General features: G+C 33.0%; 4 protein-coding genes across 7 annotated transcripts; 2 read left to right on the top strand and 2 right to left on the bottom strand.

Annotated features, from left to right (window-relative positions):
• The first annotated feature begins 309 nt into the window (after positions 1-309).
• LOC137816704 (transmembrane 9 superfamily member 9) lies at positions 310-5,223 on the top strand. The gene is made up of 7 exons (XM_068619972.1): positions 310-726; positions 2,434-2,598; positions 2,683-2,792; positions 2,877-2,982; positions 3,065-3,177; positions 3,280-3,433; positions 3,721-5,223. The coding sequence occupies exons 1-7, from the start codon at positions 619-621 to the stop codon at positions 4,876-4,878; spliced, it is 1,914 nt and encodes a 637-aa protein (XP_068476073.1). The 5' UTR covers positions 310-618; the 3' UTR covers positions 4,879-5,223.
• Positions 5,224-6,646: 1,423 nt separating this feature from the next.
• Positions 6,647-7,133, bottom strand: LOC137816705 (uncharacterized). The gene has a single exon (XM_068619973.1). It carries the CDS (start codon positions 7,079-7,081, stop codon positions 6,821-6,823), a length of 261 nt encoding a protein of 86 aa, XP_068476074.1. The 5' UTR covers positions 7,082-7,133; the 3' UTR covers positions 6,647-6,820.
• A 2,266-nt stretch (positions 7,134-9,399) lies between these two features.
• LOC137816707 (early nodulin-like protein 14) lies at positions 9,400-10,726 on the top strand. The gene is made up of 2 exons (XM_068619978.1): positions 9,400-9,724; positions 10,209-10,726. Exons 1-2 carry the CDS (start codon positions 9,541-9,543, stop codon positions 10,586-10,588), a joined length of 564 nt encoding a protein of 187 aa, XP_068476079.1. The 5' UTR covers positions 9,400-9,540; the 3' UTR covers positions 10,589-10,726.
• Positions 10,727-10,834: 108 nt separating this feature from the next.
• LOC137816706 (uncharacterized) lies at positions 10,835-15,101 on the bottom strand. Of its 4 annotated transcripts, none has more exons than XM_068619977.1 (5): positions 14,787-15,101; positions 14,633-14,688; positions 14,435-14,489; positions 13,750-13,973; positions 10,835-11,105 (listed from the first exon to the last, which is right to left on the bottom strand). In XM_068619977.1, exons 1-5 carry the CDS (start codon positions 14,995-14,997, stop codon positions 11,097-11,099), a joined length of 555 nt encoding a protein of 184 aa, XP_068476078.1. In that variant the 5' UTR covers positions 14,998-15,101; the 3' UTR covers positions 10,835-11,096. The 4 variants fall into 4 exon arrangements, with proteins under 4 accessions (XP_068476078.1, XP_068476076.1, XP_068476075.1 ...); XM_068619975.1 differs by having other exon boundaries at positions 13,750-13,968; positions 14,397-14,489; positions 14,787-15,098; XM_068619974.1 differs by lacking the exon at positions 10,835-11,105 and having other exon boundaries at positions 13,493-13,968; positions 14,397-14,489; positions 14,787-15,100.
• Positions 15,102-16,631: the final 1,530 nt, after the last annotated feature.

Here is a 16,631-nt window from a genome sequence, read left to right on the forward strand (position 1 = left end):
TAAACACATTCCTGTTGTTGCCGACAGCATTGGTTTAGCTTAAGGTTTTAATAATCTATACGTTCTAATCAAACTACGCTAACTTAAAATGGTTACCAAACTTGCTTCCTCGTCAAGTTCTATTTTAATTAAATTGAATTTTTCACTATTTATTTTATCATATAATATAAGAAACTTCCAGATCTCATTTTTTTAATTCATTTTTAAACAATTTTTTATTTAATAAAAAATATATAAAAAAATTTGCTGTATATTTTCTCTCCTAGGAAGAAGGAACATAAAAGTAGTGTTTACCATTCCTACAGATCTGGCTTGAAGAAGCATTGACGAGTTAATAATAAGTAACTCCCTAATTTTCCCTCCAATCAACAATCCCAAAAAAGACAAAATTCCGATCCTGCCCTCGCTTCTAGCCGAAGCAGTGACGTGGCGACATCAGTGAGGAGAATGAAGTAATAACCGTACCCGTGAGTAACCGGAGAAAAAGCTTCACCTCGTTCTTCACCCCTTGTTATATCACTCTCTGCTCTCAACGAACATAACAATACGAATTCAAAAGACCTCACACAGATCTATCGTTCTCTCTTTTTTCTCTCTGTCGTTTCGATCTCAAACGCCATGGCGTTTTGGAGGTCCCTCGCGCTCTCTGCGATTCTTCTTCCGCTCTTCATCCACGGCGCGCTCTGCTTCTACCTCCCTGGCGTCGCTCCACAGGACTTCCAGAAGGTTCACTCAATCTGCATTTCCATTTCAATTTCACGCATTGTTTCGTTTTTTGAAATTTATCGTTTGTTCGCTTCATAACCGCTCGATCTGCATTTGAATCTGAGATCTGAGATGAATATGACCGATGTTATATTCGTTTTACATTGTTTCTTATTGTTCTTTTTAATTAGGCTGTGATTTCCGGTTGTTGTTTGCATTTTCTGAGTGTTAGGTTGGCGACATTGCGGTATTATTGTTTCAGCGCCTTTTGTGTGTGGAAGTGTTGTTGTTGATATTGTGTTTGTTAATTTGACTTCGATCTGGTGTCGGTGAAAAGGTTTAGTTGCTTCGGTCCGATTTATGTTACGCATTTTGATGATTTGATCCGTTCTAGTCTCTGTGATAATGTTAGACTCTGTTGTCGAAATATGGTTGTCGGTGGATGGAATTTAAGCTCAACTTGTAATGTAAGAAGCATGGAGACTTCTAAAGGCTAGCTGTGTTGGGCTCATGTTAATTGTTAGATGCTCAATGGACGCTTCAAATACTTAGTTGTATTTTTTGTTTTTTTACTTTTTGTTTCTTAAAAATCTATATCAATATTAATTAGAATACCACAATAATTAGATGAGTTTTAGCATTGTATTATATTATGTCTATAGTGACTTTTACTCATATTTAAGACATGAATTCTTTACTGAGATTTAAAATTTTAATTTTATTTTAGTTTCTAGATTAAATTTACGCAATGTCTTAGCTCACGGTTTTTAGAATTTGTCTTATCTCTAGCCCGTGCCCAATTTTTTTTTTCAATTTTCCTATGTCGTATCGATGTTTCCTTACGTGTTAATTAGAAGTAGCCTGTTCGAAGTGGAGGCATGTAGTGTAGGACGGTTTTTAACTGTATACTTAGAAGATTTTGGATATAGGTCTGGTGACTAGTGTGTTTACTATTTATGTTGTTTCAGAGGTGAGTTTTACTGTCTTCTCTACTTTAATGTATTTTATTGTTACGATTAAAGAAGTTAGGGGTCAAATGGGAGTTTGAGAAGAGTTATTGGTTTACTTGAAGCTAATTTTGACTGATATCTTTAGATTAACTCCTCACATTCTCACCAGATACACACACGCACTCTGTGGGTACTTGTTTTATGTTGTTTTGATGAGGAGGAGAATAGAATTAAATTCTGTCTTTTCTGAGAATTGTTTCACAAATTCATGTAAAGTTATTCTACTTATAGCCCCGTTAATGGCTTTGGATCTTGTCCAAGGCTGATAGGTAGCTGTTTCTTGGGAATCTAAATGTGACTTTTTGTTCCCTAGCAGTTGAATATTTAGATTTTCTTATGCCTAAACTCAACAACCACTTGTGCCACACTGTTGTGAATCTGTTAATAATGTACTTTGTCCTTTCACTTTGTTGGTTCTGGTTATATTTCTCTTCTATTTGTTTATTTTTGGACATGTAAACTTAATAATTATTCATCTTTGGGTGGTTTTTGTTGCCCCGTGTTTTCTTTTAACATATTAACAACCTATCAGATTCATTGGGTGCACACAATTAATATGTGATTAAGCTTTTGGCCATCCTCATTTATCTTGTTTGTGTTGTTTTCTACCCTTGTATTCTTGTTGTCCACTCTTGTCTTTTAAATTAATAATGACGAAGATCCAGAAAATAGATGTATAGATCTATTTCTTTACTGACTATATATTTATACGGTGCAGGGAGATCCATTGCAAGTAAAAGTAAACAAATTAACTTCAACGAAGACTCAACTTCCATATACATATTATTCTCTTCCGTACTGTCCACCAGAGAAAATAGTGGATAGTGCTGAAAATCTTGGAGAAGTGCTTCGGGGTGATCGCATTGAAAATTCTCGATATGTGGTATGTTTTATATGACATTTTTAATTCTTGCATGGCTAATTGTGTTATGGTTGTCAACTTATTTACCGAGAGACACATTTGCAGTTTAAAATGCGTGAACCACAAATGTGCAATATTGTATGTAAGCTTAAACTTGATGCCAAAACTGCAAAAGAGTTCAAAGAGAAGATTGATGATGAGTATCGAGTAAACATGTATGGGTTCAATAATTTTCATATATTTTCATTCCACTTCTCTGCCACAATCCTGACATCTTGTAACCTTCCTTTTACTTTCAGGATCCTAGATAACCTTCCTCTAGTTGTTCCCATAAAACGGGTGGAACCGGACTCTACTGTTTATCAACTTGGTTTCCATGTTGGACTCAAAGGGCAGTATACTGGGGTATGCTCTACATCTTTTAGAACAATGTTTATTGTTGTGAATGCCATGTGTTTTCTTGTGCTTACTTTTTTAAAATACACAGAGCAAGGAGGAGAAGTATTTTATTCACAACCATTTGGCTTTTACGGTGAAATATCATAGAGATACTCTAACTGAATCTGCCAGAATTGTGGGCTTTGAGGTTAAGCCATTCAGGTCAGTATTTTTTGTGCTTGCTTTGTTTGATTAAGTTATTCCATTTAACAGTTGTGGTTTGTATGCAATGTTGATTTTCCTAATATGAATGTTGCTGTGCAGTGTTAAACATGAATTTGAAGGGAAGTGGGATGAAAAGGCCACCCGTTTGACAACCTGTGACCCTCATGCTAAACACACAGTTGTCAATTCCAACACTCCTCAAGAGGTCGAAGAGAACAAGGAAATTATCTTCACTTATGATGTTGAATTCCAGGTGAGTTTATTTGATTAAATAGTACCTGTATACTTTCTTTGGTACTCAGTGATGGGTATTGGTGGACATAAGCCAAGTAGTTCAAAATAAGGTTTCATTTATGAGTTATGTCCAAGTAGATAATATTCATCGTGTTAATGGGCAGTTTGTCTAGTTTAATATATTTTTTTCCTTCTCGTAACTTAATTTCTTTATGCTTTGTTCTAACCAAGGGAAGTCATCTTAATCCCACTATTCTCATCTTTTGTCATCTTCTTTGACCTGCTTTTACCTTTTCCTGCTTTTAGGAGAGTGATGTGAAGTGGGCTTCAAGATGGGATGCTTATTTGCTGATGAGTGATGACCAAATTCACTGGTTCTCAATTGTGAATTCATTGATGATTGTTCTCTTTCTCTCGGGCATGGTAGCAATGATAATGCTGCGTACACTTTACCGTGATATTTCAAAATACAATGAATTAGAAACCCAAGAAGAAGCACAGGAAGAGACTGGTTGGAAGCTTGTCCATGGTGATGTTTTTAGGCCACCAAACAACCCAGATTTGCTATGTGTTTATGTTGGAACTGGTGTTCAGTTTTTTGGAATGATACTAGTAACAATGATGTTTGCTGTCCTGGGGTTCCTTTCTCCTTCAAACCGAGGTGGCCTAATGACAGTCATGCTCTTGCTTTGGGTTTTCATGGGGATTTTTGCTGGTTATGCCTCGGCCCGCTTATATAAAATGTTCAAAGGAGCAGAGTGGAAGAAAATTGCCCTCAAAACTGCAATCATGTTCCCTGCAATCGTTTCTGCCATTTTCTTTGTATTAAATGCTCTCATATGGGGACAAAAATCGTCTGGAGCAGTGCCATTTGGAACAATGTTTGCCCTGATCTTTTTATGGTTTGGGATCTCGGTTCCACTTGTTTTTGTTGGTGCCTATGTTGGATTTAAGAAGCCTGCAATTGAGAATCCTGTGAAGACAAACAAAATCCCAAGGCAGATCCCTGAGCAGGCATGGTACATGAATCCAATCTTCTCAATTCTGATCGGAGGAATACTTCCATTTGGAGCTGTTTTCATCGAGCTCTTCTTTATCCTCACTTCCATATGGTTGAATCAGTTCTACTACATCTTCGGCTTCCTCTTCTTGGTCTTTGCCATCCTCATTGTCACTTGTGCTGAAATAACCATTGTGCTCTGCTACTTCCAGTTGTGCAGTGAGGATTACTTGTGGTGGTGGCGGTCTTACCTCACATCTGGCTCTTCTGCTCTGTATCTCTTTCTTTATGCAACATTCTACTTCTTCACCAAGCTTGAAATCACAAAGTTGGTATCTGGGTTATTATACTTCGGTTACATGCTTATAGCTTCCTACGCCTTCTTTGTTGTAACTGGATCCATCGGATTTTACGCATGCTTTTGGTTCACAAGGCTCATCTATTCCTCGGTCAAGATTGATTAGTTATAGCAATCAGTGGGTTGGATTAATCTACTATACTTCTTAAAGGACGAAGACCATTTGTGTAAGGATTTTCAAATTCAGGTACTGCTGTCATGTTCAGAATCAGATGTAACCTATTCTATACAATTTTGAATCGTGACAACACCGTTATTCTTGTGTTTCAATATCTTTTACTTGCCTGAGTTGTCGAAATGTAGATTTTAAGGTGTACGCTGCAGTCTAACTTGGCTGTTTTCTGTGTTACTTTCGGAGAATTACAAGTTGGCTCCTTGTCAGATGATTTTTTATTATTAGCTGTGTAATAAAAATGATATCCCAACAACGTAGTTTGCACATTCATTAGCATCTGTTGAAGTTTTTATCTTGTTATTATGCTCACCTGTCTTCTATATTTTTTTTTTACTCTTTAGCATAAGTGCATATATGAATTGATATTTCTTTCACATTTGATAAATGATTGAAGGTGTCAGCCAAAATTCTTTACTTGGAATTTCTTGTTGGGTTGCCTGTTTTAGATTGTTGTTCTAATCGAAAATTTCAAAGGCAATAGGTGCATTGGTCACTGCTACCATTCTATTTTTGGTATTTGCATGAGGTCGTTGTCTGATGATACCTAAAGTTATGTACGTTTGAGGTTTAGCTTTCATACTTGCCTTGGCAATCAATATGTCAAGTTGTTGACAAGAACAACAGGATTAAAGAAAAGTTTATGCATTTCAAAGCAACTATTCTGATTGTCACAAAAGCTTTCACGGAAGTTGCTTAGATTGCGTGCTAAGCATCGAAGGAGAAAATAAAAGCAAAGGAATATCAAGTTCTAAACAACTCTAGTGTCACAATAATTGCTTAAAGTTTACCAAAATAAATACTTAGGCAGCGAATAAAGTACAAAGCAAGGGAATAAAGTTGACTGTTATCTTTAATTATACACATGGTTATTAAACTCGAGTTATCTCGTTAACTCATTTGAGTTTACATTTTATTTTTTATTCACCTGTACGAGTTGATTCAGAAACAAACTCTATAAAATCGCACTGAACTCGGTTGAACTCAGTAAAATCAAACTGAACTCGGTTGAATTCAGTAAAATTGCACTGAACTCCGTTGAATTTGTGAGTCTGCAATCGAGTTAGCGAGACTTTTTCTTTAAACCCAAAATGACCCGTTTTTGAATCCAAAAACAAACTCACCTTGCTCACATTAGAGTTTCTTTTAGCTTTCGTGGTTGTGTCGTGGCAGTTTTCATGTCATCGTCTACGATCTCCATTCATCATGTTGTCATGTCGTGGTCATCTGATGCATCTCTCTGTTCTGTTTGGGTTTAGAATTTATTTGACCAAGATTAGAAATTTCACAGTGCACCATAGAGGTTTTTTAAGCTTGGCAAGAGAGAACATTAATAGTGCACCTGCAAATAGTTTTGAAAATGTTGGAAGTTTTTTTTTTCCAATTAATTTTATTTTTAACTTCAGAAAATTCCATTTTTTAAATTCGTGTTGTTTTTTAAGATATATATGAAAGTAAATAAAATTTAACTCGAGACAAATTAAGTGCATCCTCACCTCCTAAAAAATAAGTAAAAATGCATCCTCATCTACTAAAAATAAGTAAAAATACGATACATAATTTTTCAGGACTATAACATTTTATAATATTTATATAAACTTATTTTTTTGAGGTATATTTCTCATTTACTATTAAATGTAGTCATTTTATTAATATTGCAGAGTCCACTAGATTCTCTCTTCCAGTTATAAGTGATTAACAATTTATTACCAAAGAGTAGGAACGGTAGATTTTGCATTGCAGAATTTCATAAGCATAATCTGCTTCTCCCCTTACAAATAAACCCACAGAAAGAAAGAACATATAAAATGAAAATGCAAAGAGTAGTGATTCGTTTGAGAAAAGTGGTATAGTACATGATAAAGGTAGATGTTAACTATTTCTCAGGATGAGTATCCTGAGGTTGTGCAACTCCAGCAGAAACCTTTGCCACATCCTTAGCACTAGCCTCAGGTTTCTTCTTAGCATACAAGACAGTGTAACCCACTGCAGCTGTAACTAAGAAACCAGCAACAGCCATTGTAGTGTAGCTGTAAGGAAGTGATTTCCTCTGATGAAGCACTTCAGTAGCACCATGACCCGGTGGTCTCTTTGAGGCCTCTGCTTGTGCTTTCTGTGGATCCATTTTTTCTTCCATTCTTCCTCCTTCTGTACCTCTTCTCTATATATTACCATCAACCTCTTCAGCCATCTTTTATGTCTCAAATTAACCATGAAATGAAGTGTTCTTAAGGCACGTAACACCCCAACTTTTGTGTCTTCCCAACACGTACCCACTACGTGTCAGCAGATTTAGTATGCATGCTATCCAGCTTCACATGGTTTTATTTCTGTACTTCTTCGAAGCATTTCAGAACAAGTGTTATCTTATTCGGAAAAAAGAAAAGAAAAACTTTATTGTATTTTGTTCTTAATGTTTTATAAAATCTATCATTTTTTATTTTTCTCGTAGTTTTAATCTTAAATTTATTTGTTAACTTTTAATCATATATGATTTTATTCAAATTTTAGTTAATTTATTCGTAGTTTTAGGAAAAAAATGCACAGCAATCATAATTTGTTTAGGCAATTGCTTGCTGCAACCATCACAATTTAAAAAATTCCGAAAATATCCTTTATTGCGGAAATGAAAATCCAGAATTAAAAATAATGCATTCTAGAAAAATAGATATGGAAGAATATTTTGAATATAAAAATTCAGAAAGAAAAATCAAAATCTTCCAGATAAAAAAATATGAAATTGAAAATAATAGATTACAGAAAAATTTATCTGAAAAAAATTATTGTGTTCTGAAAATTTTATATGTATTCCTTTTTAAAGAGTATTTTTGTCTTTTTCCCTGTAATTGGGTGGTGTAGGAAGTAATTGCCATTTGTTTACGGGATTTAAAAGGTAATTGAACTATTCGTATTAGGCAAAAAAAAAGAAGCTTAAATCCATTGGTACTTGCCCAATTTCACTTTGATTTTGACGTGGGTTTTCGTAACTTTGGCTTTTCTCTCTGCGTTAATTATACTTTTGGTTACAATAAATTATAGAATTTTATTTTTAGTTTAAGATTTTTTATTTTTCATCTTTAATAAAAAGAATTATCTTTTTAGTCCCTGAAATATTATTAAAATATTTTATTTCATTGATAAAACACTATCCACACTTATTTTTGAAAAAAATAAAAAAAAATCAATAATTTTTATCAGAAAAAGAACTCAAGTATTATTGTTTTTAGAGTTTGGGCGCATGCTATTTATATATACCCGACTATTTGCTTAGGAAATTAAAAATAATTTATTTTTATTCATAGAATTCATTTTATTTACACTCTTTGTATAATATGTTGTTTATAGAATATTATTATTTGACTTTTAAAAAACCATCCATATATTAATTAAAATGAAAGATAAAGAGGAATAAAACTATTAATGAATAAGGAGGGGCATTTAATTAAAATTATAAATCACATACAAGATTTATTAAAATAAGAAGTGAGTCACTTAATGAAAAAATGTATACCATGAGAAGATATTAGATTGATATTAAGCATGACGTGTCAAATCCAAGTAATTTTCACTTCTCCTAACTAGGCTACGAACTTTTTGGAAAATAAAAATATCAATAATTAATTATTTTATTTAAACACCGAGAAATACTTTTAATCAGAACACATGTAATTAAACTAAGATAACATGGTTTTACAACATGATCTTAGATTTAAATTCCAAAAAATCTAAAAACATGTCTATACGATTTTTTCTTATCAATAATATAGTATGTTGGTATAAACAATCAGAAATTTACTCTTTTTTTTGTAATAATATATAATGAAAACATCTTTATTTAACACATTATTTTTCAGTTATATTTTTAATCATACTTTATAATTACAATATAAAAGGCACTAATTTAAAAAAACAAACAAACGAACTAAGAGAGACTTTGAATGAAATAACTCCTACTTTAAAATCATAACACAAAATTTATAATAAAAGATATAGTATTAAAAAAATAACGTAAGAGAGAAGTCAAGATAACTCCCACTAAAATGTTTAATCTTATATAATTTATCTCACATAACTTCAATATAATGTATTTAATAATTTTATTTTTATAAAATAAAGAAAATCATACTAAATAAAATAATATATATATATATATATAATTACAAATTCAGAGAAGTGTTTTAATATAATTTATTTTAAAATATTGTTTTTAAAATGTTACAAGTATGGTGTGCTTTGAGACAGAATTCACCGTTTGAATCCTCCATTTTCAGGACTCCACAGAGACACCCCTGCAGTAGCTTCCAAAATTCCAATTAATTTTGCCATTATAAGTGTTTTTGACCGTTACTATTCAGAGGGCAGCCAAACACGTCACAACAAAGACAAAACTTAGTGGACCCCATGTCATGCTCCATCTTCCTCTTCCCAATGTCACTAAACGGCTACTTTCTACTCTCCACTACCTTAAATACCACACAATCAAAGGTTCTTCTGCTTCACTCCAAATCTCTCATTCCATTTTCACCATCTTTCTTATTCTCTTCCTTTCTTTTCTCTCTAACTCTGAGATTCAAAAGGGTTTAGTAATAAGAAATTATGGCTGCTTATTCTTCAGTATCTGCCTCTCTTTTGCTCATCTTCTTCCTCCTCTTTGGTCTCTCTGTAGCCAGGGAAATACTGGTTGGAGGTAAGACTGATGCTTGGAGGATTCCAGCCTCTGAATCAGACTCACTTAACCAATGGGCACAAAGATCTCGTTTCCAAGTTGGGGACTTTCTTGGTAACTATCTGCTACCTTCATTTCCCAAACGTTTTCCTTTTACCTTTTCTTGATGCTATTTCTACCATTATATGTTTTCAGCACGTAGCTTAAATTGTAAACATTTGCTGTTGCATGTTCTTAATTCAAATCATTACTTAGGTTTTCAAGTATCTCAATATTTTATAAAATTAATCATGGTGTTAACTTTTTTTAAGTAATGACTTTTGGTTTTCTATTTTGTAGTTAGTGACCAAGATCATTTTTTGGGTTGATCTGTGTGAACTGAAATGATTGATCACACTAGCAACCATCAAAAGAAATGATTTTTTATGTTTTGAATCAAAATAGGGTATGATTTTTGTGTGATAAAAGTGAATTTAATTAAATAACTTTTAAACTTATTTTTCATTTCTAGAGTGACAAGTAGACTATTCGTCTAATGTTTTGTAATGTGTGGAATTCCTAATCTTCTGACACATTCATAAATTTTGTGTGTGCTCAGTTTGGAAATATGATGGTGGGAAAGACTCAGTTTTGGAAGTGAGCAAAGAGGACTACGCAAACTGCAGCATCTCAAACCCATTAAAGGTGTACAGTGATGGAACCACCAAGGTGAAACTTGACCATCCTGGGCCATTCTACTTCATCAGTGGGGCAAAGGGCCACTGTGAGAAGGGTCAGAAGCTTGTTGTGGTAGTTTTGACTCCAAGGGGAAGGTCCAGTGGCGTTGTTTCTTCACCAGCACCTGCTCCTGCACCTTCTTCTGCTGAGTTTGAAGGTCCTGCTGTTGCTTCTGCACCTCTTAGCAGTGCCACTGTTTTGCATGGGGGCATTGTGATGGTGGCCCTGGGAATGGTTGCTATGTGGGGGTTTTCTATGTGAAAATTGTTTGATCTCTTTATTTGGATGTTATGTTGGTGTTACCTAAATATAGTGTGTGTGGGATGAGACAGTCACAGTGAGGTGATTGTCAAGTGGTGTTAATTTTTTGTAGGGAATATATGATTAATTTTTTTAATATGTTCTGCTAGTTTCCGATTTTCCAGTGTTTCAGCAAAAAAATTATTTGGACAATTTATTTTTGCTGTGGTACATTCAAAATAACGTGGCATGAAAATAGAAGAGAAGTTGAAAATGGAAGAGCAAGCTGGTAAAATATGAAAATTTCAAAATCTGGCTGTTGCACATTTTGGAATTGTAAAATCCAACATTTAGAATGTAGTTAAATGGCGATTGGAACTGTAGATGCACTGTTAAAGCATGCATCACTTGCCTCTTGAAGGAGTGTCACAAAGAATTGGAAAGAAACTCATCCAAAAGTCTCTTCAAGGGGTATATGTCACCAAGAATTGATAACCAAAAGTCTCCATAAACACAGCTCCATATATTCTCACATATACTGCACAAACAAAGCAAAAGTCATAACAGTAATGAAAATTCATGTTATATGATTTAGTCATCTATTTTACAACCACTTAATATAGATTTGCGTCTTTTCTTTATTAAGTGGAAATATTGAATTATGGTTTATATTAAGTTAAAACATTTAATATATATGTTATTAATAATAACTTTTTTAAATGAGCAAGTTGAATTCACAAGTCACACTCTAAAGTTTAACAACTTTGAATAAAAGTGAATTTCAGTTAAAAAATGTAATGTTACTCTTAATGTAATATTACAATAATTCAATATTTTTCACTTTCACTTCATAATAAAAAATAAGCAAATCACAGTAATAATGTATTACTAGTGCCTGACTGTTTTTAATTGCTTTAAAACCATAACTTAATTTTCACACTTTCTAGTTTTGGTGCAGATTGTTCAAATTGAGTAGAATTATGAGTAGCCAAGGGGAGCCTATTATTAGCATTTATTATTTTACTGTCTCAATTACATGAGGAGTGCATCCCCTAAAATTAATGATTTATCGGTATTCTCAAAAAAACCAAGGGCATAAAGAGATGCATATAAGAATGTAGAAAGTAAAATACTCAAATTTCACCCCCTAATGAACAATTACTTGTCATCAAATAAAACGCTTCTTTGAAATCCTAAATATTTGTCTTTTTACAGGAACTAATTCTCATATTATCATATGAACAACTTTTCAAACTCTAGAGTTAACTCGTAAATCCTTACGAGTTTAAGAGTCAGGTGAAGGTTGGCGAGTAAACTCAGAAGTAAACTCGAAATTGACTCGATCAAACTCAGTCAAACTTGCGAGTTTAAGGTCGAGTCAGCGAGTTGCGTAAAATGGGCCCAAAACGGTGTGTTTCTTTATGATTAGGTTAGATTTTTTAGGATCTTACTGCTCGTCGCACCGCACTGCGCCGCACTACTCCTCGCCTCGCCACGATCCTCGTCGCATTGCGCCGTTCGCGAAACACTTCGATAGGTAAGTCTTGCTGCTGCGTTGAGGACAAATTGGGACAGATTGGGTTAGTGTTTTTAAAATTAGGTTTGAGCTTTTAAAAATGGGTTGGGGTTTTTTTGTTCATTGGGTTTGGTGCAGATTTTTGGGTATCCTGCAGTTTTTTTACTACTTTGGACAAATTAAATTGGATTTTTGTTTAATTTTAGGGCAGATTGGCTAATTGATTGTTTTTTTTAGAGTTAGATGATTTTCTTTGAGAATTAGATGAATGAGACTTTTAAATTATAACATTTGTGTTGTTTTAGTTATTTTATTGGTGTATGAACTTGTTTATTTCAATATTATGAATTTGGTATCTTGAATTATTATTTTTTGTTAAATTTTTTATGCGAAGTAGACTCTTACGAGTCTACAAGTTGGATTTACGAGTCGAGTTTACTGGACTCCCACGAGTGATTTAGGGTTTAGGAATACTTGGATTACTAATGAATAAAATAATAAATGAACGAATTAATTATTTCATACTTTCTTTTCTTCATATCCATAGACAAACAAACTTTACTTAAATGTGAAACAAATACTTTACACATAAGTACTAGGAATCATCTTTCCTTCAGTCACATTAATTACTCTAAGTTGTAAATCACAGAATAATCTCCAAATATACAGGGAACGAAATTCTAGTCAAAATTATTGAGGAAACTGTTAGAACATAATGACTGGTTTCAAATGCAAATATCATACAAACTTTTATTCTTCTTCCACATTCAAATATCATACAATCTATGATTTTGGTAACCGTTCCTCTACTTCAAAAGTATAAGATTATGAAATGATGCCATAAAACCCTTGATCTCATTGAACATTTTTTAATTGTTCAAATGAATCCACCTTGGACATCGTTAGTGGTTTGAGATATGCATAATTACTTGTAAGATAGTATAGGTTTACATTATTCAACATCAACATTTTTAACAAGGTTTACTTTCTTATTTAGTAGTATTTAAAAAACATGCGTCCACCCACTTCATCCAATGTCAAGAACTATGACTACTAAACCCCAGTGTTAGCTGGGTTGGTACTATTCTGCATGAAACCTCAAAAAATGTTTAAAAGTTGAACCATACATGCAACTTGAGAAAAAATAGACACATGTTGCATCTGTTACACTACTTACTAACAGTTCAAAAACAAGGTTAAGTTGTATTCCAAATTACCCTGTGTTTCTCTGAAAACTAGTACATTTTAAAATTGATATTACCAATTTTTTGCATCCAAAAATTTACATATGCTTTACAGTAAATCCAAGTCGATCATGAGAATGATCTACACATATGAAGACGTTTGAAAAACTAAATATCTAACTTCAACTATTAAATATCAGTAAAAGTATAAGGGCACTCCAATAATTAACTGCAACAAACAAATATTTCAAGCTGTTGGTTAAAATATAGTGGATCCAGTAGTGCATATACAAACATCCAAAAACCAGCTAATATGAGTGTTGGTTCAAAATTCCTTATTCTACTGACAGAAAGTCAATTCTTAACACCATTAATCACAATGCAGTTACTCCAATAAAATATATAAAATTTGGGAGCCAACAAAGTTGCAAAGTAACAAGGAAATCATAGAAATTCCACCAGGAAAACTAAGGTGCAAGTACCTCGTCATCATCATCATCTGAAATGTCAATTACTACTGTTCCCTTAACATTTTCAGTATCATAACCGAGATGTTCCTCCTTTACTTTCTCCAGGGATTCCATATGATCAATTTGAACAGATGGCTCTTCAGAAGATGGATACTTCCTCTTTTGACCAGCCCGTTCCTCATAGTTCATCTCTGGTCCCTCCCCTCCATTTATGTTCCTCATGTCTTGCTCCTGTGCTGCAAGAAACAACCACTTCTTCACAGACAGACATGAGATTCAAAATGAAAGACACACGCAAGGCGAGATAAGGAGTGTTAGAAAAGAGACTATTCAAAAGCCAAATCCTCCATTGCAATCACTGTTTTTATAAGTACAACAAAATTAAGGGGAATATGCTATAAACTGGTTTTATCTTTGCAATAGTTCTAACAAACCTCGATAGAATAGACTTTGATCTCATACTAAAAAAAATGAGTTTAGGCCTAACTTACAAATTGGTTTTATGTCTGGTGGATGTAGACTCTAGGAAAGTTAATACAACCAAATTCTAAAATCAGACAGCTGGAACAAAGAAAACAACCCTGCTAACAAAACCTTAAACCCCCAAAAATGAAAGGCATGTTCTCAAATCAATCCAGAATGGACCACTCGTTCTCAACCTGAAAACTAAACAAATTGCTAACACCACATGAGGTACCTTCACTCAACCGAGCAAGGCGCTCCAGTTTCTTCTGCAACACATTTATCTTGTCCTGGGGAACAGAAAAGCAAAATCATAAACCGAGCAACACAGCGCAAAACACAACACCAAAGGCCGATACTTGAACAACAAAAGCACCATGCAACACAATCTAAAACATGCCAAGAAGACCAATTACAGAAAAAAAAAACTCACAAGCTCGGATTTCACAGGATGGTCATTTGGGTTAACCCCTCTGCACCTCAACTTCACTGAACACAAAAAGGAAAAAAAGAGAAAAACACTGAATTGAAGAGGAATAGCAAAAAGGGGTGTGCGATTATTGTTTTGAGGGAAGAAAAGAGCAGACATGAGAAGAGGGTGGAAGCGAGTTTGGCGAGGGAGAAGAGTGAGTGAGCACGTTCGAGAAGTGGCAATTGAGCGAGAAGATCAGGGTCAGAGAGAGAGAGAAATTGCGGTAACTCAGTCTCCAGCTGTTGAAGGCTTCCCAAAGTGCGGTTCAGAGTCTCTATCATTGCTTCAGGTACTTCTACGCCATCAATTTCGCTTCCTTTCACCATTTTTTTCTCTCTTCAACAGTTTCTTCTACCCATGGAGCCACAGAAGAAAGAAGATGAAATACAAATATTAATCTCCTTATTTTCTTTCTTTCTCAATCTTAACAAAACCAGTGTTTTTTAATTAAATATAAATGAATTTATCTTTGGTTTAAATCATAAATTGAAAGAAAAAAGAATAAAAAGCGTAGAAGAGACGTAAATTGTGACAATATAAAATTATAAAATATAAGAATAAAATTTTGATGTCCTGTGAATATTAAAATACTTCGACTTTAAATATATTAATTAAGATCATAATAAATGTAACAAGTAAGAGTTTTAATGTCAACTATATTCTGTTTTCTTTTTTCATTTTATAAGAATCACTATTCTATTGAAGATTTTAACTTGTTACATCTAATTTTAAAATAAATAAATAGAAGATTTGCTATGAAAAACCTTTTTTAAGTCTACAACGAATAAATGTTTGACTATATTTTTCCAATGAATCACTTTAATTTTTCTAAGATATTCTAACAAATACAACTTTTTCATTTCTTTTAATTCTATGAACAAATTGTGGTACATTCATCTAATATCCAAAAAAAAATGAGAAAATGTTGAATGGCTTATTGAATAAAACAAGTAACGCGCGTCATGCTTAATTTGTCTATCATTTCATTTAAGTATTTTTATAAAAAATCACCTCATTAAAATAAGTATTTATTAATTAATTATAAATTTTATTATATAATTTTATAAAATAGTAAATTTATGTTTATGATGGTAATGTGAACCGAAATCTTTGAGAAGAAAGGATATGGTAAAAAAATTATATGTTTTCACGTATAATTTTTAAAACATGATAACAATTTATTATTAAATATCATAATAGAGGTAGGCTTAAGTCAAATAGGCCTTTAAATGAGTATATAAACTATTGTATTTTCTAATGTTGGATGTTTCTACTGGTGGATGGCTAACAAGCATAATTTGAAGATGAATGATATTAGTTGATGATTTACTTTATAAAAGAGTATAGTCTTTTTTTCGAGCTCGTGAACTCTTTGAGGATGGACTCTAACTGGATTGTTGAGGAGCAAATGAAGGTTCACCTGTATAAGACTCTTAGTCACTCAAGTCAGTAAGAGCTTAAAGTAATAATAATAATGAAAAATAAGAATTGAGTGAGTACTTCTTTTGATGTTGATGAGTATTTATAAACTTATAAGCATCTACATAAATATATTTGCTTATTGAAAACTTGATTATTGACTTTCGGTTCTAAATTTCAATCGTTGAGTTTTTAAGTACCAAACTACTAGATTCAACTTCAATATTCATAACAATCATAGTATACGTTAAACCCAAGTTTCTTGAAAGTGGATAGGTACGACATCCATATTCTCTATTTTTTTTTAAAAATAAATAGATAGATATGATTCATTAAGAATAAACATAACTAATAACAATTTTTTTTTTAGAAAATGATATAAATCAACAATTTGCATCCAACTTTTATCTAATCCCATCTATTAAAGAAAAATATTATATTAACGATACTTGTATAGACAAAGTAGGTCTAGATAGTATCTAGAACTGGTTGTAGAATTCTAATGTGTTAGTTGTCTCCTCATTCCTTTCTTCAATTCTCC

The sequence above is a fragment of the Phaseolus vulgaris genome, chromosome 1 (genome assembly GCF_000499845.2).
Source record: "Phaseolus vulgaris cultivar G19833 chromosome 1, P. vulgaris v2.0, whole genome shotgun sequence".
Classification (NCBI taxonomy): Eukaryota; Viridiplantae; Streptophyta; class Magnoliopsida; order Fabales; family Fabaceae; genus Phaseolus; species Phaseolus vulgaris.